The sequence below is a fragment of the Bufo gargarizans genome, chromosome 3 (assembly GCF_014858855.1).
Source record: "Bufo gargarizans isolate SCDJY-AF-19 chromosome 3, ASM1485885v1, whole genome shotgun sequence".
NCBI classification, from domain to species: Eukaryota; Metazoa; Chordata; class Amphibia; order Anura; family Bufonidae; genus Bufo; species Bufo gargarizans.
Window position 1 is genome coordinate 513,139,553 of NC_058082.1, and position 27,010 is coordinate 513,166,562.

At 45.8% G+C, this 27,010-nt stretch overlaps 1 protein-coding gene across 1 annotated transcript in view; it reads right to left on the bottom strand.

Annotated features, from left to right (window-relative positions):
- SMS (spermine synthase) overlaps positions 1–27,010 on the bottom strand; it is a 170,022-nt gene extending 143,012 nt beyond the window's left edge. Inside the window, exon 1 of the mRNA XM_044283957.1 lies at positions 26,836–27,010. Coding sequence (XP_044139892.1) covers positions 26,836–26,884 — 49 coding nt within the window. The 5' untranslated portion in view covers positions 26,885–27,010. The remainder of the gene's footprint in view (positions 1–26,835) is intronic.

Genomic DNA, 27,010 nt, shown 5'->3' on the forward strand with positions numbered 1-27,010 from the left:
CTTTCCTGGTTCCTGATCCTGGCCTGCTCCAGACGATCCCTGGTTACTCCTTTGGTACTTCTAGCTGCTCCTGGTAAACGACCTCTGCTTTCTCCTGATCATTCTCTGCTTGTTCCTTTGTACTGCGCTGCCTTCCTGGTTTTGACTCGGTCCGTATTCGTTCTGTTTGTTATCTGTTCGTCCTTCCTGCACTTACACCAAGTTAGGGACTGCCGTCTAGTTGTCCCTTGTCATTAGGACTTGCGAGGCAAGTAGGCAGGGTCAGGGCCGATGGTGGAGCGCAGTGGTCACTCCCTCCCCCCTGTCTGTGTGTGTGTGTTCACGACTGTTACAGAATAACAGGCCTACTGAAACCACTGTACCATGAATCCTCTAGTGACCCTGACTGAGCATGTGTCAAACCTGACGCAGATGGTGCAGGAGCTAGGGGAGAAGATTCATTCCCTAGAAATAGGACAAGACGCTACTGCTTCTCAGGTCCAAACTTAAGCCCTCATGTGGAGCCACCGATCAAGCTTCCAGAACCCTTCTCTGGAGATCACAGGACGGTAGCCGAAACCGCGCTGAAAGCATTGGTTCAAGGCAACCTCTCTGCGGAGGAGTATTGCACCCAATTTAGAAAGTGGTGTGTTCCCTCAGGGTGGAACGAGACAGCTCTTAAGTGTCAATTCAGGTCAGGCCTATCTGATAATCTAAAAGACCTACTAGTGAGTTATCAGCTCCCAGAGACTCTTGAGGAGACTATGACCCTAGCAGTCCGACTCGACCGACATGTGAGAGAAAGACGCCAGGAACGACAGTTCTCTTCTCATGTGCTGGTCCAGTCTGAGGTTTGTTCCAGGAGTGGTGTTCCTCTGAAGAACCTATGCAAATTGGCATGACCAGCGGGGATCAGCGCCGCAGATGTGGGATCTGTTTCTACTACGGAGATCCTGATGATTCAGTGTTCAAAGAGGATCCTTTCTGGTAAGGCTTCCAAGACAAGACCACGTAGGGATCAGGTACTCCCTTTTATTACTAAGAGAAAGCTTTTAGTTCCTATAACCATTTCTCTGGGTTCTAATAAGTGGTCGGGTCATGCCTTTATAGATTTGGGCTCAGTGGCTAGCTTTATTGACCAGGGGTATGCTACTAGACAGGGTATTCCAATTTTTGTTTTACCAATGCCCATCCATATCATGGCCATCGACTCCACTCCCCTGGTGGGGGGTACTGTGAGGTCATGTACCTCCGAGATTTCCTTAGCGTGGGAGTGTGCCACATAGAGAAATGTTCTCGGTTAGTCCTGGAGAACTTACCAGTTGAGGTGGTATTTGGGATGCCGTGGCTCCAATTACACAATCCTACGATTGATTGGACCAGAGGGGAACTGGTGAGTTAGGGATCTGAGTGCGGCTAGTGTTTGTCTAGAGTACAGGTTGGGTTCTCTGTGGAGTCTGAGGTATTACCCGCAGTCATAAAGGAGTATGCTGATGTGTTCTCGTCCCCCCCCCCCCCCGGAGGCTCTTCCTTCCCACAGACCTTATGATTGCGCCATAGTCCTGGAGAAGGAGGCAAGGTTTCCTAAGGGGCGTATTTACAATCTTTCTAAACCTGAACGTGAGACCATGGAAGATTACAGTAAGGAGAGTCTCATTAAGAGGCACATTAAACCCTCAGTTTCTCCTATGGGGGCAAAGTTTTTCTTTGTTAAGAAGAAGGATGGTGGTCTTAGACCCTGTATAGATTACCAGAAATTAAATAAGATCGCTATCCGGAATACTTACTCCTTCCCATTGATTCCGGATTTATTTAACCAGGTATGCAGCCTGGTTTTCTAAGATTGATTTAAGAGGAGCATACAATTTATTCCAAATCAAGGAGGGGGACGAGTGGAAGACAGCGTTCAATATCCCGGCTGGTCACTTTGAATATCTCGTTATGCCTTTTCGACTCAGCAATGCCCCGGCTGTGTTCCAAAATTTCATGAACGATATTCTTAGGTATTTTCCACTGATTTTGAGAGAGTCATGTGTTTCATGTTAGACAGGCGTTGGAGGTGTTGAGAGAGAACCAATTATCTGCTACACAGGAAAAATATGTCTTTGCAGGAGATTATATTTCTCGGACATGTTCTGACTCCCCATGCCATAAAGATGGATCCTAGCATGGTTTTAGCGATTAAGGGATAGGTAAGACCATCATCCGTAAAGGGCTTACAACGTTCCCTTGGATTCGCTAACTACTACCGTATGTTCATAAATAATTTCTCGGTAAATCGCTAGACCGCTGAACAACCTCACTAAAAAAGGGGCAGATCTGGAAAATTGGTCTACTGAGGCCTTAGATTCATTTGAAACCCTAAAGGAGGCTTTCAGTAGCACTCCCGTTCTAACCCAGCCAGATCAGGAAAAAACTTTTATCGTGGAAGTGGATGCTTCTGAGGACGGGGCAGTAGCAGTCCTCTCGCAAGATCCTACTACCCTCACTAACCTGAGACCTTGTGCCTTTTTCTCCAGAAAGTTTTCCCCCTCTGAGAGAAATTATGACATAGGGACTCGTGAGTTAATGGCCATTAAGTGGGCATTTGAAGAATGGAGACATTTTCTTGAGGGGGCAAAACATTGTGTAACTGTTGTTACCGATCATAAGAACCTAATGTTTCTCAAGTTGGCTAAAAGGTTAAATCCCTGTCAGGCTAGATGGGCATTGTTTTTTACACGTTTTAATTTTTCCATCACTTTCAGATCAAGAAGTAGAAACGTGAAGGCCGACGCACTCTCTTGGAGTTTCTGTGAGTACCAGCCTACAGAGACTCCACCTGAAACCATTTTATCAGCTAAGGTCTTCGTAGCAGCCTCGTCTCAGGACATCACAACTCTTATTAAGGCTGAACAACACCTAGCACGTCATCCACTCCTACAGATAAGTGGTTTGTTCCCGTACAGTTTCGTCTCCAACTGCTGGGTGAGTGTCATGACTCAGTTATTTGTGGACATCCGGGCATTGAGGGCACTAAAGAGCTGGTTTCCAGATCATTCTGGTGGCCTACTTTAACTAGAGACGTCAAGTCTTATGTGTTGGCCTGCGAGGTTTGTGCAAGGTCTAAGACCCCTAGGGACTCGCCCGTCTGGGGACCTACGTCCCTTACCCATTCCCAGTTGACCTGGTCTCATATCTCGATGGATTTTATCACTGATCTGCCACCTGCGGAGGGTAAGACTGTGGTTTGGGTAGTGGTCGATAGATTCAGCAAGATGGCTCACTTTATTGCCCTGTCTAAACTCCCGAGTGCGAAGACCCTAGCATCTTTGTTTGTGGAACAAATTGTATGTTTACATGGCATTCCAGAAAATATTGTATCTGACAGGGGTGTGCAGTTTGTGTCCAAGTTTTGGAGGGCCTTCTGTCTGACATGCCGGATTTCTCTGTCCTTTTCATCTGTTTATCACCCTGAAAGTAATGGACAGACTGAGCGCCTTAATCAGTCGGTGGAAAAACTTCTCAGGGCATATGTTGCAGATGATCAACCGTTGTGGGTGAAATACCTTCCGTTAGCTGAGTTTGCTCTGAATAACCATGTTAATTCTTCTGTTGGGGTCTCTCCTTTTTTTTTTGTAACTATGGCTTTCATCCTCATTTTCTTTCTAGGTCATCCGTCTCCTCGTGTAATCCCGAGGCGGATAAGATCTCCTCAAAACTGTGCACAGTATGGGCTCGGGTTCAATTGAACCTAGAAAAAGCTTAAAATACTCAAAGAGTCAAGGCCAATAGGAGACGTTCCACAGGGGTGAACTTTCAGGTGGGGGATAAGGTGTGGTTGTCCTCTAAAAATCTTACACTCAAAGTTGCTTCAAAAAAAGTTTGCTCCTCGCTTTATAGGGCCATCCGAAATCGTAAAGGTGATTAATCCTGTATCATTTAGGTTAGAATTGCCCGACTCGTTCCACATTCACAATGTAAGTCCCTACTAAAAAATGACATCGAACCTGTTGTACCGTCACAAGCCGCGCCTCTGCCTGTTCTGGTTAAGGATTATGTGGAGTATGTGGTATCTAAAATTATGGATGTCAGGAGAGTGCGTAATTCCTTGCCGTATCTGGTGCACTGGAAGGGCTATGGACCCAAGGAGAGGTCTTGGGCAGTGATGGTCAGTTTGCAGTGTTCACCAACGAACACATGCGGGCTGCCATCTTAACTCACCCGTCCGGCGATGCACAGGTAAGCCCTTACCTGTGCCTGTGCCGGGAGCCGGTCTGAAATCAAATGCGGTCACCGGGAGCAGGCAGTTCCAAGAACAGCCCCATGAAGGGTGAACACTGCAAACTGACCATCACTGGTCTTGGGTAACAGCTAGGGTGGTTCATGCCCCTAGACTGGTTAAAAAATTTCATCCCGAGAAGCCATCACCTGAGTCCTTGGGTCCGGTGGCCCAGCGTAAATGGGGTTTATATAGTCTCCCCCGCTCCTGATAATACTATATGCTCCCCCCTGTCTGTTCCTGCTGTGCTGTACTGATTTCTAGCTGCTCCTGGTAAACGACCTCGGCTTTCTCCTGACCATTCTCTGCTTGTTCCTTTGTACTGCACTGCCTTCCTGGTTTTGACTCGGTCCGTATTCGTTCTGTTTGTTGTCTGTTCGTCCTCCCTGCACTTATACCAAGTTAGGGACTGCCGTCTAGTTGTCCCTTGTCATTAGTACTTGTGAGGCAAGTAGGCAGGGTCAGGGGCGAGGGTGGAGTGCAGTGGTCACTCCCTCCCCCCTGTCTGTGTGTGTGTGTGTGTGTGTGTGTGTGTGTGTGTGTGTGTGTGTCTGTGTGTGTGTGTTCATGACCATTACAATGTTTGGATTACTACATGTAAAACTCACCAGCATTGTGGGACCTCTTCTGAACAGCTGTTTGAGAAGGCACCAGTGCTCCCAGTAGCGCCGCGGACTTCTCACAGCTTTGCCTATTATGAGTGATGTCACATTCATCAGTCACATGGCCTTAGTGCAGGTCAGCACAATTTAATTGAATGGGGCTGAGCCGGGATACCATGCAGAGCCTTTATACAATGGACGGCGCTGTGCTTGGTTGAGCTGATAGAAGGCCTAAGAGCTACTGCAAGCGCCGGTGCCTTCTTAAACAGCTGATCGACGGGGAGCCCAAGTATAGGACCCCCTCGGAACAGATACTGATGACCTATTCAGAAAATAGGTCATCAGTATAAAAGTCTCTGACAACCCCTTTAACTCCTTCTTCTGGCCCTTTACCCTCCCAGCGCCTCCGACTTCTGCCTGACAGGGTCCGGCTTCTGCATCACTGCACCTGACCCTGTCAATCCAATAGCAGAGACGGGCACTGGGAACTATTGTGCACTGAGTGGCTGGAGCCCATCTTCAGTGCACTTAAAGCTTTGGAATAAGAGTTATTTTCCCCCAATTGCAGCATCGGTCCTGGCACACAAAGATGAATATAACACGGGGAGGGAGCCATACCAGGCATTGTGGCCAGTTTTAAATGAATTTTGTTAATGACAGACTTCTTTTTAACTCTCTGAACCATTCTGATGATGTGTTCATTGAAATCCTCCATCTTCATACCACATGCATCACGTGGGAAAGTAGAACCAGGTCTAATAATGGTGAATCAAATAAAGGACCAATTTACCAAAGTACAAGTTACTTAAGCAAATGCATCATTCAGAAGTTATCACAAATGGGCCTTCCTGCATGTAAAGGGTTTTGTACAGTAGAACTGCGCCTTTATACAAGAGATCAAAATGGTCAGGAATGTAAATCATCATGCAAATTGTCAGTCCATTTTTGTGTCTACAGAAAAGGGTTCTGTGCATTTTCCCGTACGGATTTTGTTGAAAAGTTTCCAACTAAACTGTGAGATACAAGTGGTCCTTAAAAAAACAAAAAAGGATTTATAATGCCAAGTCCTGAGCTTAATTAGGGTTTGAAAGGATGTCTCACATTGAGCTAGAAAAAAAGAACATTCATTCAGCTGCTGGTTCCTGCTACATTTCCGAATGTACTCTAAGGTTGTGCTTCAAAATCTTTAACATTAAGTTCATATAGGTTACCTGTCCTTAGTGATACAGAACCAGAACACAACAGTTTTATGGACAAAATTAAGGGGGGAGCCCTGTGAATACTGCTGTGAGGTTCTTCAGGTAGAATTTCCATGGTAACATGTGCCATAGTCCTGAAGAAGGCTTCTTAGAGGAAGCCTCTATTGATTAAAACTAGAAGTATAATGTATATTGGCAAAAAAAAAGTCTATAGATATTCATGCATGCGGCATGGAGTTGTGTGAGGAGACCAGTGCTGTCTTCTGAGGTAATTATTGGGTAAAGTCTGACAAAAAGGTTTTCTAGTCCCTTGTTTCAATGAGCTTCACGTATCAAATTCTTTGCAGAGAAAAAGTCTGATTATTGCCAGAATCAACCAGAGTTTAGTCATCATCTTTTCCAATTGACTACATATGTGCACCCATCACAATTAATGGGAACAGTACCTGCTCACCTAGAAAAGAATAAGTTGATTTTTGAGGAAACCAATTCACGACAAATGCATGTAGGATTAAAAAAATATATACTTTTATTAAATGTCACCATAATGTGCTACACCACAGAAAAATTAAAATGAATGAAACCTCACCGTTTACCCAAAAAGTATCAGCATTGGTCCATTGTTGTCTACTGGAAATCCATGCCATAGTCTATAAGGTGCAGAATTTATAAAACCAAACTGCAGAGTGAAAGTAGCAACATCTCCCTTCTAGGCATGGTTTATGTGAAGAAATTGTATGCTAACTACAGTGGGCGTCCTCACAGTCCTGGGTCAGATCCACGGCATGATGAACTACAAATCCACCTCAGAAATCCTAAGGTTAGCCTCGTATTTCTGCTGCAGATTCTGCTATAATTACAAGCCAAGTTTTAAAAATGTGCATTTTTTACAATGTGAACATACTCTAAAAGATAAACTAATGATTGAAATAATTCACTACGAACTAGGGTTGGGCAATACACAGGTATCTATGATATCACCATTCCTTAAAGGGGAATTCCCATCACATACAATGGGGGCATATCGCTAGGATATGCCCTCATTGTCTGATAGGTGCAGGTCCCAGAGGTGAGAACGGAGTGGGCAGAGCTGTGGCTGGAGAACCTCGGACTTCCCAGGGTCCGTCCACCACCAGGCACTGCTCCCATAGAAGTGAATGGGAGAGCACCACGCACGCGCGGCCCCTGGTCCCATTCATTTCTATGGGACAGACGGAAATAGCTGAGACAAATGAATAGAGGGTGGCTGAACATGCGCAGTGCGCCCTCCGTTCATTTCCCCGCTCCGTTCTCATTGTAGGTGCGGGTCCCAGAGGTGGGACCCTCACCTGTCAGACAGTGGTGGCATATCCTAGCAATAACAGCATTGACCGCTTCTAAAAGGTGTGTACTGACGTGTTATGCACACTGACACGCGTCCTGGCCGCAGCATCTGACACACATTACACATGAGTATGCTGCACACGTCAGAACGTATTTCAGAGCATATTGCACAAGAGGAGTGGGGAGCTCAGAATGAATGCAGTGGCGTTGGTGAGTGAAAGCTCTAAGCCCAACCCGCTTACTCCCGGACCCAGGGCTCATTACATTGTGTGGTACAGTGGGCCACAAGAAGACATTACTATAATGTATGGGGGCACTGGGAGACATTAAACTGTATAAGCCACATACTATGGGGGCAAGAAGGAGACATTACTGTATACTGTATGAGTGCAATAAGGTGACATTATACTATATGGGGGCTATAACTTGTAGCCCCCATACAGTATAACCTCTTCTTGTACCCTTTACAGGATAGAAAGCCTGTGCCGGAGGGCCCTGGCCTGCTTGAGGACCGGTCCAGACCGGAACAGTTGAAGTGGACGAAGTCTTTCAACATGATCTGAGTGTTTTTTCTTCTAAATGGGTATTAATCTTGATATATATTATTACTGCAATAAATATCTTCATATCGTTATTGTGGGAATATTTTTGATATTGCCCAACTGTACAACAAACAGTAAGGCATAAACCCTTCAAGTTGTTGTCCAAGTTACAGTGGCCTTTTGGTCTGATGTCCCATGTTAATTAATGGCTTGCCAGCTCCACTAGGTTCCAGTTTCAATTTGTCCATATTGCCTCCTTTGCTGGCTTGATTGATTTTTCAATCACATCTTACACTGCTCATTTCCAGGGATTACGACTAGGGATGTGTGAGAGATATGTTTTATTTCTCTATATATAATGTGAACATTCTGTAGTACACATTTTTATCCACTAGATGGCCGCAAACCAGATGTGTGAGCCTCGTGTGCATTTCTTTGTCTTAAGGTCACTGGTGGAGGGGGAGTTAGGTTGCCAATGAAACTCAGAGTTGAAGTTGTTGAAACCACTCCTTTCAAGTTAAGGAGCCAATAGTCTTTTCTTAAGGAACACCCCTTTTGTGATGTCATGTCTGCTATTTACGTGAATGTAACTTGAATAAAGCTCTCTCTTGTTCTGTCTCAGGGGGATGAGTAGATGCTTTCATGAAACCAACTTGTGTTTCTGGTTTCATTATGAAAGTAGTATGGTGTGCAATCATACTTATACTTCTAATTGATTTGGCACCAAACAAAGAAGATTGCGATGACATTTTGGCGTCCCTGGGTGGGCAGATCAGCTTGAATGGCATCAATTCAACAGTTAAAGAAGCACTTAAACGTAACCACTAGATGACATCATTCGCCGGCGAGGCAAGAAAGGTTTATTTCTTACAAAGCTCATCTAAAACTTCCACTTTTGGGTGATATTGCTAAGGGTTCAATTACGGCTGATCTGTCCTTTAGAATGAAAGAACCCTTTTGAATTTCTTCTTTGTGTGGCTGTTTAATTGGATGAATTTTTGTTAGAATAATTTTTTTAGTGGTTTCCCAATTAGGAAGTATCTAGGTTAAAACTGTTTATGGTTTCCCTTTTAGGAAGAATCTGGTTTAAAACGTTTGTGGTTTCCCCGGTTAGGAAGAATCTAGGTTAAAAATTGTTGTGGTTTTCCTGATTAGGAAGAATATTAGTAAAATATTAATAAAGAAAATGGGTAACTCTAATGTCACAGGATATATGTCATGCCCTGCTCAGGTTATGTGCGGAGGTCTGCCAGGTTAGCTGCACGTGTGTAGCCTTTTGTTTTTGTTTTGGAGTTGAGCTGGATCCGCCTCCCTTCAGGTGCACTGGGTGGGGTCGTTGGTAAGAGTTTAAATTACGCCCACTCCCAGTGTCCTGTGCAGGTTATAGCTTCTGTTTTGCTCAGTGGAAGGATTTGCTGTTCCTGCTCAGTAACAAGATAAGTTTGTTTTGTTTTTCTTGTGGTTGTCTGTCTAGGCTGTTTGAGAGACGCCTGCCCCCTCTAGGTCCTGAGGGAGCAGCCTGCCTCTTTCCCCCTTTCATCATCTTAGGTATTTTAGGGAATCTTCAGCCTAGGCACGGGGACAGGTTCATTCCCACCTTCAGGGTCTGAATGTGGGCATAGAAGTCTAGGGAGAGCTGGTAGGGATTTGTCAAGAGGTGACCTTTATCCCCAGCTACTTGCCTAGACACTTGTTTGGTGGTATTGTGTCCTGTCCAGCGTGACAATATAGTGGTGAGCTGTTAACAGCAGCTCAGCTGATGAGAGAAAGAGAAGGGAAAGTTTTAGTTATTAAGTTCGTTCATGCATGCAATTGGTATGCCAGAAAACGGTAGATTAAATTCAAGTTTGTGGATAAGTGTATTGAAGGAAAAGAAACTGAGTTATGGTGAAAATTGTCTATGAAAGTAATTGATAGAAGTTGAAGTAAGGCTACTTTCACACTTGCGCATGATCGGATCCGTTCTGAACGGATCCGATCATATTAATGCAGACGGAGGCTCCGTTCAGTACGGATCCGTCTGCATTAATAACTTAGAAAAAATTCTAAGTGTGAAAGCAGCCTGAGCGGATCCGTTCAGACTTTCAATGTAAAGTCAATGGGGGACGGATCCGCTTGAAGATTGAGCCATATGGTGACCTCTTCAAGCGGATCCGTTCCCATTGACTTACATTGTAAGTCTGAACGGATCCGCTCGCCTCCGCACGGCCAGGCGGACAGCTGAGCGCTGCAAGCAGCGTTCAGCTGTCCGCGCGGAGGCGAGCGGAGCGGAGGCTGAACGCCGCCAGACTGATGCAGTCTGAGCGGATCCGCTCCATTCAGACTGCATCAGGGCTGGACGGAAGCGTTCGCGTCCGCTCGTGAGCTCCTTCAAACGGAGCTCACGAACGGACCCATGAACGCTAGTGTGAAAGTAGCCTAAGTTGGAGAAATGAAATGGTCAGTATTTCTATTGCAAGATGGAGGATTTAAATCCCAGAGAACAAAGAAAAAAACTATGTGGCATCCCATCCCCCTTTCTCAAAATCTGCTGTAACCCACACTGGTTATTCCTGTATTTTTATATTCCTCTTTATGTGCCAGTACCGATGCTGCAATTGGGGGGAAAATAACTGTTATTCCAAAGCTTTCAGTGTACTGAAGATGGGCTCCAGTCACTCAGTGCACAATAGTTCCCAGTGTCCGTCTCTGCTATTGGATTGACAGGGTCAGGTGCAGTGATGCAAAAGCCATACCCTGTCAGGCAGAAGTTGGAGGCACTGGGAGGGTAAAGGGCCGGAGGAAGAAGTTAAAGGGGTTTTCAGAGACTTTTATACTGATGACCTATTTTCTAAATAGGTCATCAGCATCTGTTCCGAGGGGGTCCGATACTTGGGCACCCCGTCGATCAGCTGTTTGAGAAGGCACCGACGCTTGCAGTAGCTCTTAGGCCTTCTCTCAGCTCAACCAAGCACAGTGCTCTGCTTGGTGTCCCGGCTGTAGTGAAGTCCATCCTCAGGAATTCAACCCCCCCCCCCCCCTCCATATGGGAGTTGGGGAGGGGGAATGGTAATTGGTAATGCATAACCAATTCAGGTTATAGGCTCCAGCTTTGGATTAGATCCAATGATGTCTGCAAATAACCTTTCCCAATTGTATGTTTCACTAGTTAAGAAAGTGCCCGCAGTTATTGCCCCATGATGCCAATTGGAAGTGTCCAATCCTATCAATCTAGGGACTCTTAGTCCTTATTAAGACTTATTTGGGTTGCAGTCAGAGAAAAGTGCAGGGATATCTGCATCATTGTATGATGTATGACATCTACCACCTCCAGTAGTAACATCCACAAGTAGTAACATCCACATTTGCTCTTACTCAACCAATTCTACCCCATCGTACACCTAGGTACTTAGCCCCTGAAGTTGCTCCTCCCAGAGGTTCAAATAATGGCCCTGATGAACCAATATATCGTCCTTGGTCCCCTACTGAGATTACATGATGAGTAGAATTCCTAATACAGTGGACTTATTTATGTTGTTTTGTAGAGAATAAGCAAAAATATTGAATGCTTTCTCATGTTATTGATGAGATTTGAAAAATTTAGTCCAATGTAAAGTTGGTGATTTTTTCTCTCAAGATTATAGATTCAACAGTGGGTGGGGGAGAAAGCATTTAGGTGATTATCCTGTCACATTATCTGAATATGCATCAGGACAAGGCAGAGAGTGTGGAGAAAGTTTTCACTAGACTCCAAGAAATTTGGGTGGATTTGGGTTTTTGAGCTTACCTTAGATATGCATGAGAAAATCTTCAGTGCTGCCTTTGTGGATGGTCTTAAGGATCATCTGGAAAGGTCTAGTATTAGTTAGGCTTGAGTGAAGTTCACTATAGCCCTCCATTTTGTTGAAGTTGAATTGAACAAAGGACTAAGGCGGGCGTGGATGCCTATTAGTCCTCCCCACAAGAAGGAAGAAGGAGGACTTTGTATGTACTTGCCTACTTCCTCGCCCATGAGAAGAGCTACAAATGTTCAGTCCTTCAAGTGCAATGCCCATAGGGAATTAACAACCCGGAATCAATGATGGATCCCTATTATCTATACAATCCTTAGGATCTGTTTCCATTGCCTCATAGCAAATGTGTAGAAGTAGATAGTAATGCAATTCCTACTCCTCTTACCAACTAATCACCGCCTTGAGGGTGTACAAATTAGATCCGACTACTCCGCTGCCTCTTGAGGGGGGAGGGAGTAGTAGTGCCTTCCTACTTCTAAAAATAAAAATTCCAATTCTTATGACTGTCTCCAATCAATAACTAAATATTTTAGTTTCTGGTAGATAAATTCAGGTTCTTGGAAGATGGGTCATCTCGGACAGGAGATGCTGTTCCAATTTAATCTGATGTTGTAAAGAAAGAACCACTCCCTCTAACAATGTTAGTGCAGGAGTCAAAGCTGAAGACACTCGCTGAGGTTTGTAAGATGGCTGAGGGTAAGACTGCTAACATCAATATTAATCCAGGTATGCCTTCGGTATCACTCATTATTATGGTCTAATCTGGTGAGGCAGAGATTTTGTTTGATCCATGGGTAAGCCCATCAATAACACTACGCAAAAAAAAAAACTTTTCGTCTGCTACTGGGCAAAAACCATTTGTCCTATACTAAATAGAGTGTGCGGATTACAAATCCAAAGTCAGAATTTTTGCAACACGACACAAAATTTTCTATGCATAAGTATGCCTAAATGAATTAAGCACTTGGAAAGCATTGAATATATTTGAACAGAATGAGTTTTACTCCAACAATGACCTGATCTACATCAAAGTTTGCATAGTAAACAGTGTATGAAAATAAAATGGAATAACAAAATTTCTAAAAGTCTTGTTTTTCAGTTTATGTCTTACTTGAGCAAGGCCCAGTACTGTTAAAAGTGCTTCAGGCGTTTGCTTTTGTGAACGGTCATATTTTCCCGTTGCAAAAACTAGCAGTAGTCCCCCCATCATGTTGGGATTCCAGCGACCTTGATACCCGTTCTCCATTGTAGTAATATCTTTATGGAACCGCTCTCCAAGTTAGTCACTTACATGTCCCAAATTGGGTGGGAAAAAGTCAAGTTGGGAATGTAAGAAAGGCACTTTCAATGATATTTCGGCAGCCAAGTTGTTCATATGCTTTAAGCATGTTGTCTACTAATTCAGCATAGTTTGCAGCTCGTCTGTTCCTAAGGAAGTTCTGCACTACTAGTACAAATGCATCCCAAGCTGCAATACGCACTCGCTTTGTCAGATTCTTGCGCTGATCATAAGTAATGTATTTGCCACACATGTAGCAGAAATTGTCAGGGTCATTAACACATTTGCGTTTATCCATGTTAAGTTTCAAAACTGATAGCACTATAACAGATCACTTTATCAAAATCTGTCCAGCTTGCCTTATATACTTACTGCTGATATCAGCCTGAGTGCGTCCGAACAGGTCTGGACACGTCCATTGGAATATCTCCAATATAATGCATTAATATTATAACTGAACAGGCTTTGCATGTATAACTTAAAATCTAGACGTGTCAGGAAAATTCCGAGTTCATATTTGGAATCAGCGCGCTCATTAAAATATGAACTCGGAATAAATCACGTTTTTCTCTCAGTAGCAAAATCATTGTTGCGCGGTGTAATGCATGCTGAGTATATGAAAGATGTTTGATGCCCTGATGCTGCCTGAGAAGGTAAAGGCTAAACTATTACCTGAAGTCTACGTTAAGTGGAAGCCTGTGTGATACAGGATGGCTTAGGGCCAGTGGACTTCTAAAACCTTGTCTTTTCAGATACAGGCTACAAAGGCTGAAAGGAAACATCAAAAGGACAAAACTAGAAGTGATGATTTTGACTCTAGAGGGTTGGTAAGAAACTCTTCCTTCAGTGGGCTGGTGGTGGATGGTTCTGTGGTGGATGGCTCCTGGGTTCAACAATGCTGCCACTAGGTTAGTTGAAGGTGAATGCTGTAATAATGATGGGAGAACTATGGGAGTTCCAGGAAGGCATATGCCAAGGTCATCTTACCCATTTCAGAGACTGCGGATTGACTACGTTCAGAACAAAGGTGGAGCAGTGTCAATATGTCTGTGTCTGTATTGATCTCTTTCCAGGATATTCAAAGATTTGGCCTGTAGCAAAGGCAACAGCTAAAAGATACTGACTGAGGTGAGAGTACCTACCCATCCAGTACACACCTAACCAGAAGATAGGCCTTAATCCTTATGTAGTACTCTTTGGGAATGCCCCTTAGATTAGGTCTCTATTTCCCCAACAGCTCCAGATGCAGCATAGCAGTTTTTCAAATTATGTTGTTTGTCGCAAAGTATGACTGCCCTGAAGGGATCACCACCAAACAGTTGTAAAGCATAATGAGTGTAATCCTCTGTTCCTGTCCATTAGAAATCCTATCCAACAGGATTCGGGGATATGTTTTAGGAGCATGTGTAAGTGACAAAGTTCCCCTAGGCCAGTGATGGCGAACCTATGGCGCGAGTGCCAGAGGCGGCACTCAGAGTCCTCTCTGTGGGCACCCGCACACTGAAAAAAAATTGATGATGTACCAATATGCCTCAGACTTTTCCTGCCATTCATCAGCGCAGGGAGCACTATGAACTGCACAGACAGCGCATTGAATGTAGGCAGGCTATTATAGCTGAATAATAAAGTATATGGAAGATATTCCATATTGGACTGTAGTATTCAGGGTAAATTGCCGTGTTGGAACTTTGCGATAAATAAGTGGGTTTTGGGTTGCAGTTTGGGCACTCGGTCTCTAAAAGGTTCCCCATCACTGCCCTAGGCAAATTTAGAATGTTGGTAAGGGAAAAACCTCAAAGTTCAGTTGCATCCTTACCTATAATTGGCATTAAATATTTGACCAATTTAAAAATATGAAGACAAACTGAGCTTAGAGACAGGATTTTATACAGGAAAGCCCTTTGGTGTTTTCCCTCCAGAATATTGTTCTTACATAATTTAACTAAATAAGACAAGTAGTGACTCTGATAGTTCCTGACAGTTTATCAACCAAAATGATCAAAACGCAGATATCTGGCAATTGTGTGGAAATTTGAAACTCCAACCCAAAATGCAGGTGCAATGAAGTGGCCAATATACCCTGATCAAGTACGGATGCCATTTGTTCTATTCTTACCTCCTGAGTGAGATCAAATCAGTAAGAAAGACAATGTCCGGTCACGACTAAGGAGGTCACTCCCTACATCCTTTGACTCACATGTATACATGGATGCCATAGGAGTCTGTAGAAGAGTTTCTGACGAATTTAAAGCTAAAAGTCAAATAGCTGCAAGATTTGAGTCATTAATTCCCACGATTAGTAGTATTAACATCTCTATTGTCATCAACAGAGATTTGCGAATTACATCTGTGATGCTGCAAAGAGAATGGTGGAACAACTGAGCTCTTTTCCGGTAATGACTCTACAGAACCGACTGGTCCTTGACAGCAGAAAAAGGAGGGGTCTACAAGATCATTGGAAGTTCCTGCTGCATCTAGATTCCGGACAATACTGCCCCTTAAGGAAGGATCACCAAGGATCTGATGGACTTTATCAAATGAACTGACGGGAAAAATTCTGAAATTAATCACATCATGGCCAGAACAATGTTTTGGGAACTGGTTCAGTGCCTACAGTGTTTTTTAGCATTTCACTTTAACAGGCTGTTATATATTTCTCCATTTTAGGAAAATTGTTTTAAAAAATGTTTAATACATCCATGCCCACACTATGTATATTTGCTGTGCCCCTGTCAAAGACAAAGATTATTCCATCCTGAAGTAAAAAAAAATAAAAAAAAATAAAAACTTGTTGATGGTTGCAGGGTAAATAGGACAAGGTGAAGGCAAACCCGAAAGGGAGTTGAGGGGACCTAGTGAAGCAATAAGGAAAGTCCAGCTCTTCGCTATTTAGAGCGTTGGGAGAGTACTTTACTTTGCCTGGTTCACCTTTGGTCTATTTCCCGCAAAAGGAGGGATTTGTGAGAGATATGTTTTATTTCTCTATATATAATGTGAACATTCTGTAGTACATAGTTTCATCCACTAGATGGCCGCAAACCAGCTGTGTGAGCCTCGTGTGCCTGTCTTAAGTTCACTGAGGGAGGGGGAGTTAGGTTGCAATTTTTGAATGTGCCAATAATACTCAGAGTTGAAGTTGTTGAAACCACTTCTATCAAGCTAAGGAGCCAATAGTCTTTTCTTAAGGAACACCCGTTTTGTGATGTCATGTCTTCTATTTAAGTAAATGTAACATGAATAAAGCACTCTCTTGTTCTGGCTCAGGGGGATGAGAAGATGCTTTCGTGAAACCAACTTGTGTGTCTGGTCTCATTATGAAAGTAGTATGGTGTGCACTCATACTTATACTTCTAATTGATTTGGCACCACATAAAGATGAGAATCGCATGAATCACGATGACAGCATGAGTGAATCGACAGTCGATTTGCATAAAACATCATTCCATATTAGCTCCGATGAGCAGAAGTTATTGCTTCACAAAGTCTCGCGAGACTAATTAATTTGTACTGTAAAAAACATTTCCCAAACTCTGTTATGTCGGTGGGGTGCCTCACGCTTACGGTCCATTAACATCTCTATTGGATTAAAGGGGTTCTGCAAGAATAGGAAGGGGGTATAGCAACGTTTTTTTGTCAGACCGATTCCAGGAACAGGCTTGTGACAGTGTGAAGCAAGCTGTAGTCACTTACCACTGCGTACCAGAACACTCCACAGACCCAGTGAATAACCACCACAATTTGTCCCTCAGATCCTTGCGCTTGCCCATTTCCCTGCATCCAACACATCAACATAAACTGACAGTTCACTTGTAGCCAAATATAGGTGACATTGTCAGGGCTATTCGGCGTTTGTTAGATCACAGCAGATCACCGTCACATAAGGCCTATAAATAGGATGCTCTAGACGAGTATTAGGCACCATATTATACATTCATGTAGGAGTGTAATTCACCATCCCTCCAGGGAGATCTATTTACAGCTTCACCATGTGAAATCTAGGTTAGGCACAATGCAGCGGATGCACAGCAGTAAGCAGAGAGATTGATGACCTCCACAGCATGGCTGCCTGAGTGCACTAGTGATCACACGGTGATAGGTCTGTAGTGAATCAGCAGATACAGCTCAGCTAGGGTCCCCACCGACAATACAAGCGATGCACGTGACCACAGGAGCGCTTCACAGATCAGTATTCTTCATCAGTGTTTGTAAGCCAAAACCAGGAGTGGATCCTACAGAGAAAGATTTGTACTGTACGTCAGGGGCGGACGGGCCATACACCATACAGGGCAATGTACCGGTGGGCGCTCACGGCACCGCCGCTGGCCGGGTACATAACGTTCTGATGCGCTAAGCATTAATTAATACTAGGAGCATCAGATATGCACTTATCCATCAGTCATAGGTGCCCTCCTAAACACATCTGTATCACCGTCCTCAGGACTGTGATACAGTTGAAAACTGTGGTGAAGGCGGCAGTCTTTTGTGCTGCACTGTTTTTTTCTTCTGTTGGGGCAGCATTCCGTGCTGCAGTGTGGTATTTGTTCTGCTGTAGCAGTATTTTGTGCTGCACTGTGGTATTTTGTGTTGCACTGTGGTATTTGTTCTGCTCTGGCAGTATTTTGTGCTGCACTGTGGAATTTGTTCTGCTCTGGTAGTATTGTGTGCTGCACTGTGGTATTTCTTCTGCTGTAGCAGTACTTTGTGTTGCACTGTGGTATTTGTTCTGCTGTAGCAGTATTTTGTGCTGCACTGTGGTATTTGTTCTGCTGTGGCAGTATTTTGTGCTGCACTGTGGTATTTCTTCTGCTATGGCAGTACTTTGTGTTGCACTGTGGTATTTGTTCTGCTGTGGTAGTATTTTGTGCTGCAGTGTGGTATTTGTTCTGCTGTGGCAGTATTCTGTGGTATTTGTTCTGCTGTGGCAGTATTCTGTGCTGCACTGTGGTATTTGTTCTGCTGTGGTAGTATTTTGTGCTTCACTGTGGTATTTATTCTGCTGTGGCAGTATTCTGTGCTGCACTGTGGTATTTGTTCTGCTGTGGCAGTATTCTGTGCTGCACTGTGGTATTTGTTCTGCTATGGCAGTATTCTGTGCTGCACTGTGGTATTTGTTCTGCTCTGGCAGTATTGTGTGCTGCACTGTGGTATTTCTTCTGCTGTAGCAGTACTTTGTGTTGCACTGTGGTATTTCTTCTGCTGTGGCAGTATTCTGTGTTGCACTGTGGTATTTGTTCTGCTGTGGCAGTATTCTGTGCTGTAGTGTGGTATTTATTCTGCTGTGGCAGTATTCTGTGCTGCACTGTGGTATTTGTTCTGCTGTGGCAGTATTCTGTGCTGCACTGTGGTATGTATTCTGCTGGGGCAGTATTCTGTGCTGTAGTGTGGTATTTATTCTGCTGTGGCAGTATTCTGTGCTGCACTGTGGTATGTATTCTGCTGTGGCAGTATTCTGTGCTGTAGTGTGGTATTTATTCTGCTGTGGCAGTATTCTGTGCTGCACTGTGGTATGTATTCTGCTGTGGCAGCATTCTGTGTTGCACTGTGGTATTTGTTCTGCTGTGGCAGTATTTTGTGCTGCAGTGTGGTATTTATTCTGCTGTGGCAGTATTTTGTGCTGCACTGTGGTATGTATTCTGCTGTGGCAGTATTCTGTGTTGCACTGTGGTATTTGTTCTGCTGTGGCAGTATTTTGTGCTGCAGTGTGGTATTTATTCTGCTGTGGCAGTATTTTGTGCTGCACTGTGGTATGTATTCGGCTGTGGCAGTATTCTGTGTTGCACTGTGGTATTTGTTCTGCTGTGGCAGTATTCTGTGCTGCACTGTGGTATTTATTCTGCTGTGGCAGTATTCTGTGTTGCACTGTGGTATTTGTTCTGCTGTGGCAGTATTCTGTGCTGTAGTGTGGTATTTGTTCTGCTGTGGCAGTATTCTGTGCTGCACTGTGGTATTTGTTCTGCTGTGGCAGTATACTGTGCTGCACTGTGGTATTTATTCTGCTGTGGCAGTATTCTGTGTTGCACTGTGGTATTTGTTCTGCTGTGGCAGTATTCTGTGCTGTAGTGTGGTATTTGTTCTGCTGTGGCAGTATTCTGTGCTGCACTGTGGTATTTATTCTGCTGTGGCAGTATTCTGTGCTGCACTGTGGTATTTGTTCTGCTGTGGCAGTATACTGTGCTGCACTGTGGTATTTATTCTGCTGTGGCAGTATTCTGTGCTGCACTGTGGTATTTGTTCTGCTGTGGCAGTATTCTGTGCTGTAGTGTGGTATTTGTTCTGCTGTGGCAGTATTCTGTGCTGCACTGTGGTATTTATTCTGCTGTGGCAGTATACTGTGCTGCACTGTGGTATTTATTCTGCTGTGGCAGTATTCTGTGCTGCACTGTGGTATTTGGTTCTGCTGTGGCAGTATTCTGTGCTGTAGTGTGGTATTTGTTCTGCTGTGGCAGTATTCTGTGCTGCACTGTGGTATTTGTTCTGCTGTGGCAGTATTCTGTGCTGCACTGTGGTATTTATTCTGCTGTGGCAGTATACTGTGCTGCACTGTGGTATTTATTCTGCTGTGGCAGTATTCTGTGCTGCACTGTGGTATTTGGTTCTGCTGTGGCAGTATTCTGTGCTGTAGTGTGGTATTTGTTCTGCTGTGGCAGTATTCTGTGCTGCACTGTGGTATTTGTTCTGCTGTGGCAGTATTCTGTGCTGCACTGTGGTATTTGCTTCTGCTGGGCGGTATTTTGAGCTGCATTGTGGTATTTATTCTGCTGTGGCAGTATTCTGTGCTGCACTGTGGTATTTGTTCTGCTGTGGCAGTATACTGTGCTGCACTGTGGTATTTATTCTGCTGTGGCAGTATTCTGTGCTGCACTGTGGTATTTGCTTCTGCTGGGCGGTATTTTGAGCTGCATTACACTATTGTTGTCCCTGCCTACATGAGTTGTCCCTGCCTACTTATGTTACCCCGTCGTCTTTATTTTTTTCCAGTTTTGGCTTTTAGATACTCCGTGTGAAAAATGTCCTGGGGGTCATTCTGTGTTGGAGTTTCCACCTTCAGGTGAATGAAGGCACACGATTGTACTAAATGCCGACTAGAGATGAGCGAATTTCATATTTTGAAATTCGTTCACGGTTGTTTTGGTGGTAAAAGCAGAATTGCGTTATGGTCCGTGGTAACGGAATCTATAACGCAATTCTATGACGGAATGCACAACAGAATGCATTGAGAGGCATTCCGTTATTCGGTCCGTCATAATAGAAGTCTATGGGCTGCAAAACGGATCCGTGCCGTTTCCGTTATGCTGGAGTCCTCCCCTGCATAACGGAAACGGGACGGATCTATTATGAAGGAATGAATAACAGAATGCCGCTAAAGGCATTCCGTCATAGAATTGCGTTATGGTCCGTGGTAATGGAATCCATAACGCAATTCTGCTTTTACCAGTAAACGAAGCGTGAACGGATTTCATCACATGAAATTCGCTATCTTTAATGCTGACCATCAGCTCCATGGCTTACAAGTACACATCCCACATAGTTGACAAACTGTAGTAAGATACACTATTACTGGTTACCGTCACATAGTGATAATCAGACAGCAATAATTAGAAAGAATAATTGTATTCATCAGGAAAACTAAAAAGATCGACTGATGGGACAAGTTCTATCAGAAGAATGGCCATTTACTCCACTTACATACGGAAGGTTCCGGAAGGTTGGACTTAAAGGGGTATTTCGGTTGTGTAAAGTTATCCCCAATCCATAGGACCACTATTAGATCGGTGGGGTCCTACTGCTGGAGCACCCGCCGATGATGAGAACAGGGACCCAGCACCCCATGGAGCCTCCCTGAAATGAAAGGGACAGCTGGTCGGCCATGCATGAAGCCGTTCCATTACTTTCTATGGGATTTCTGAAAATACTGTAGCCAAGCGCTAAGGAATAACCCTTACATAACTGGAATACCCCTTTAAGGTCATTTTACACTGGCCATCACCAGGGATCATAGAAACGCTTGTTCCTGAAAACTATCCCGTGTAAAGGTGCCGCCGATCACCTGACGAGTGAAGAACCATTTTTTAATTAGGTGACCATGGGACTGATACCAAGTACAGCCGCTACACAATCTACGTAGCTGTGCTTGGTAAGATGAGAGAAGGCCATGTCACTCACAGGAGCACTGATGTCTTCTCGAACAGACGATCATCAGGGGTCCCGGGTGTCGGACCCCCACCAATCAGATACTGAGGACCTATCCTGAGGATAGCACAAAAACAAGGTTGACGGCAGCATATCCACCATGATTTATCAAACTGGTGTAAACTAGAACTGGCTTAGTTGCCCATAGCAACCAATCAGATTCCAACTTTCATTTCTCACAGTTTCTTTGGAAAATGAAAGCTGGAATATGATTGGTTGCTATGGGAAACTAAGCCAGTTCTACTTTACACCAGTTTGATAAATCGCCCGCATAGTCTTTCTCAAGCAAGGATCTGCGGCTGTTGACTAGCGTGTGTATTCCCAGAGGAGGTCTGGAAGGGTCAGCGGTGCTGCTCTCACGTTTGTAATATTTTCTATCCAGAGGATATCATAGGTCAGCGGTCCCCAACCACCGGGCCGCGGCCCAGGACCTGGAAGATTGTTTTCTAGGCCGCGGCAATACAGAGGAGCGGAGACGCCAGTGATAGGTTAATGCTCTATGACGCACTGGCCGTTGCCAGGGGCGGCCCTAGAGACTGTAGCCCTGGTGGACTGGCTCGTACTCAGGGTACCAGGGAGAGCACAGACTTAGGGCTCATGTTCCGGTAAAAATTTAAAAAACTCAGTCCGGTGCCCTCAGCGGGAGGATGAGGCGACTACGGGCAGCAGGTAACCAGTCAGACTGTAGTGAGGTGGACAGGGGGCAGGCAGCGAGGGTGACACATAACAGGTTCCTGTCTCCTGTGCATCACTCAGAGTCGTACCGCGATCTGCCCTGCCAGTGTCGCGCCTCACATCTGTGATCCATCCATTACACGGGGGAGGATGTGCGAGCAGCAGGCATGGTGATAGTGTCCACAGATGTGGAGGTCATCTGTGCATTTACCCGGAGCAGACACAGTGCGGAAGAGACCGAGACTTGATGAATGTAGACTCTACAGTATAGGCACCTGTAGGGGTCACCTATTATTAATCTGAGGTGCTATTAAATTTGTACCCTTCCCCATGTAACTCACATTAAAAGTAAGTAGCCCCAAGCACCTCATCAAATAATAGGCCGACCAGTACCCCCCTAAGCACCACCCCATGGGTCCACAAAAATAACGGAACACATACGGAAATGCATCCGTATGTCTTCTGTATCCATTTTTGCGGAACCATCTATTGAAAATGTTATGCCCTGCCCCATTTTTTCTATGTAATTACTGTATATGCCATATGGGAAACGGAAAAGAAACAAACAAAAAAAAAAAACTGAACAACGGATCCGTGAAAAACAGACCGCAAAACACTGAAAAAGCCATACGGTCGTGTGAAAGAGGCCTAAATCAGCTGCCCTGACCTCTCTTTTAGGCTTCGTTCACATCACCGTTCAGCCTTTCCGTTGTCCTGCTCCGTTTAGGAAAAGGCACATAACCTGAGCCCTTAGGACCCCATAGACTATAATGGGGTCCGTTATGTTTCCGCAGAGACAAAAGTCCTGCATGCACAACTTTTGTCTCCGCTTAAAAATCATCTTCTGAGCGGAAACATAACGGACCCCATTATAGTCAGTTTGACTCCGTTTGGCGTCAGTTATGTGCTTATCCGTCCTAAACGGAGCAGGAGAACGGAAAGGCTGAACGGTGATGTGAACGAAGCCTAAGTAACTACCGCACTGGCATTCCCAGTTGGGTGGGTGTCCTGCACAGTCTGAACTGGCAGCACTGATTGGATCAGATTATGCAGGGACACCCCCCCAACAGGTAACACCCATCTGAACCTTCACTGCAAACAAACTGCTAGCAATTCATTCATAACTTCTAGAAGGAAAAATAAAGGAAAGGCACAACATAAAAATAGACGCCCCAGAATTGTTACCAGAACAGACGTGTCAGGAGAAGTGACGGGTCCTATTTAAAGGAATTGTCCAGGAATATATCACTTCTGACAGTTGCCAGCAGCCTGTCTCCCGTACTGAAAGGATCATACTTCCCTGCTGCCCATCGCTCTGGTCCTTCAGGTGGCTGCCGCATCTCCATCCTGGACTAAAAGATGAAGACACAGAAGCCACCACAGCGATGCGGAGCAGATCCTTTCAGTAGGGGAGGCAGGCTGCTGACAGCTGTTAGGAATAGGATTAGTTATGCCATGCGGCTCTGACTGGCAGTGGAAGGGGAGCTCGGAAAGTGTCTGGAAATGTTATGAGGGCTATAACCAGTGCAGCCACCATTCAGCACTCGTCCTCCAACACAGCCAGCTTCACTGTGGAAGGATGGGGGTCTCTGATGATGGATACTATATAAGGGTCTTCTATATGATGATCATACAGTGCCCCTCACAGTATAAGGTTTGGTATACGCTCCCTCCATACAGTGCCCCTCACAGTATACGGTTTGGTATCTGCTCCCTTCATTCAGTGCCCCTCACAGTATACGGTTTGGTATCTGCTCCCTCCATTCAGTGCCCTTCACAGTATACGGTTTGGTATCTGCTCCCTCCATTCAGTGCCCTTCACAGTATACGCTTTGGTATACGCTCCCTCCATACAGTGCCCCTCACAGTATACAGTTTGGTATCTGCTCCCTCCATTCAGTGCCCTTCACAGTATACGCTTTGGTATACGCTCCCTCCATACAGTGCCCCTCACAGTATAGGGTTTGGTATACGCTCCCTCCATACAGTGCCCCTCACAGTATACGGTTTGGTATCTGCTCCCTCCATACAGTGCCCCTCACAGTATACGGTTTGGTATAAGCTCCGTCCATACAGTACCCCCCACAGTATAGGGTTTGGTATACGCTCCCTCCATACAGTGCCCCTCACAGTATATGGTTTGGTATACGCTCCCTCCATACAGTGCCCCTCACAGTATACGGTTTGGTATACGCTCCCTCCATACAGTGCCCCCCACAGTATATGGTTTGGTATACGCTCCCTCCATACAGTACCCCTCACAGGTATATGGTTTGATATACGCTCCATAGTATCCATGGCCCCTCACAGTATACGGTTAGGTATACGCTCCCTCCATACAGTGCCCCTCACAGTATACAGTTAGGTATACGCTCCCTCCATACAGTGCCCCCCACAGTATACGGTTTGGTATCTGCTCCCTCCATACAGTGCCCCCACAGTATATGGTTTTGTATACGCTCCCTCCATACAGTGCCCCTCACAGTATATGGTTTGGTATCTGCTCCCTCCATACAGTGCCCCCACAGAATATGGTTTGGTATACGCTCCCTGCATACAGTGCCCCCACAGTATATGGTTTGGTATACGCTCCCTCCATACAGTGCCCCTCACAGTATATGGTTTGGTATACGCTACCTCCATACAGTGCCCCTCACAGTATATGGTTTGGCATCTGCTCCCTCCACACAGTGCCCCTCACAGTATATGGTTTGGTATACGCTCCCTGCATACAGTGCCCCCACAGTATACGGTTTGGTATACGCTCCCTCCATACAGTGCCCCTCACAGTATACGGTTTGGTATCTGCTCCCTCCATACAGTGCCCCCACAGTATATGGTTTTGTATACGCTCCCTCCATACAGTGCCCCTCACAGTATATGGTTTGGTATCTGCTCCTTCCATACAGTGCCCCCACAGTATATGGTTTGGTATACGCTCCCTGCATACAGTGCCCCCCACAGTATATGGTTTGGTATACGCTCCCTCCATACAGTGCCCCTCACAGTATATGGTTTGGTATACGCTACCTCCATACAGTGCCCCTCACAGTATATGGTTTGGCATCTGCTCCCTCCATACAGTGCCCCTCACAGTATATGGTTTGGTATACGCTCCCTGCATACAGTGCCCCCACAGTATACGGTTTGGTATACGCTCCCTCCATACAGTGCCCCTCACAGTATACGGTTTGGTATCTGCTCCCTCCATACAGTGCCCCTCACAGTATATGGTTTGGTATACGCTCCCTGCATACAGTGCCCCCACAGTATACAGTTTGGTATACGCTCCCTCCATACAGTGCCCCCACAGTATACGGTTTGGTATACGCTCCCTCCATACAGTGCCCCTCACAGTATACGGTTTGGTATACGCTCCCTCCATACAGTGCCCCCACAGTATATGGTTTGGTATACGCTCCCTCCATACAGTACCCCTCACAGTATATGGTTTGGTATACGCTCCCTCCATACAGTGCCCCCACAGTATACGGTTTGGTATACGCTCCCTCCATACAGTGCCCCTCACAGTATACGGTTTGGTATCTGCTCCCTCCATACAGTGCCCCCACAGTATATGGTTTGGTATACGCTCCCTGCATACAGTGCCCCCACAGTATATGGTTTGGTATACGCTCCCTCCATACAGTGCCCCCACAGTATATGGTTTGGTATACGCTCCCTCCATACAGTGCCCCCACAGTATATGGTTTGGTATACGCTCCCTCCATACAGTGCCCCTCACAGTATACGGTTTGGTATCTGCTCCCTCCATACAGTGCCCCCACAGTATATGGTTTGGTATACGCTCCCTGCATACAGTGCCCCCACAGTATATGGTTTGGTATACGCTCCCTCCATACAGTGCCCCCACAGTATATGGTTTGGTATACGCTCCCTCCATACAGTGCCCCTCACAGTATATGGTTTGGTATCTGCTCCCTCCATACAGTGCCCCCACAGTATACGGTTTGGTATACGCTCCCTGCATACAGTGCCCCTCACAGTATACGGTTTGGTATACGCTCCCTCCATACAGTGCCCCCACAGTATATGGTTTGGTATACGCTCCCTCCATACAGTGCCCCTCACAGTATATGGTTTGGTATCTGCTCCCTCCATACAGTGCCCCCACAGTATACGGTTTGGTATACGCTCCCTGCATACAGTGCCCCTCACAGTATACGGTTTGGTATACGCTCCCTCCATACAGTGCTCCTCACAGTATACGGTTTGGTATCTGCTCCCTCCATACAGTGCCCCTCACAGTATATGGTTTGGTATACGCTCCCTGCATACAGTGCCCCTCACAGTATACGGTTTGGTATACGCTCCCTCCATACAGTGCTCCTCACAGTATACGGTTTGGTATCTGCTCCCTCCATACAGTGCCCCTCACAGTATATGGTTTGGTATACGCTCCCTCCATACAGTGCCCCTCACAGTATACGGTTTGGTATCTGCTCCCTCCATACAGCGCCCCCACAGTATACGGTTTGGTATACGCTCCACAGTATCCATGGCCCCGGGCTCCATCATGCCTGGGTTCAGCACTCAGAAAGGTCATGCGTGCGGCGAGGTTAAACATATAATCCCTGCCAAACCCCGGCTGCACCTCTCCTAGGCCCGGCATGCTTCCTGCAGGTAGTCTGCATGCACGGTGCATCCATGGCCTGAAGGTGAACGTACAAAGCCCCCTGCAGAGCTGCGCGATACATGAGGGCAGCGGGGCCCTGCAGAAACCTGCCCGCCCGAATGGCTTCTGCCTCCTCCGCGAATCATGAAATAAACCCTGGAGACACGGCACATGCACCGGCCGCAGCCCGACCCAGTGCAACTTCCTGGGCGCCCATCTGTCACCTTCAGGGGGGCCATGGGATAATAAGGCAGGGCTATAGAATGGGCGACAATACAGTGAAGGATAGTGGGGAGCGACAGCAGCGACCCCCTCCCCCTCATTCCGCCGTATTCCATAGCGTCCCCTGTCACCCGCAGTCTGCCCTGTGCGTTACCTGTGCCACCGAGCTGGAAGTCGAGGGTGTTTTGTCGCGCTGCTGCCATAGTGAGCTGGAGCCCTGTGCCATGCCTGGGGGAGGCCGCTGCTGCTGCACTGCCCTGTGTCACTGCCAGACTGGAGAGTGCGCCCGCCCGGGCTCCAGACCTGAGGGGAGGAACCGCAGCTGCTGC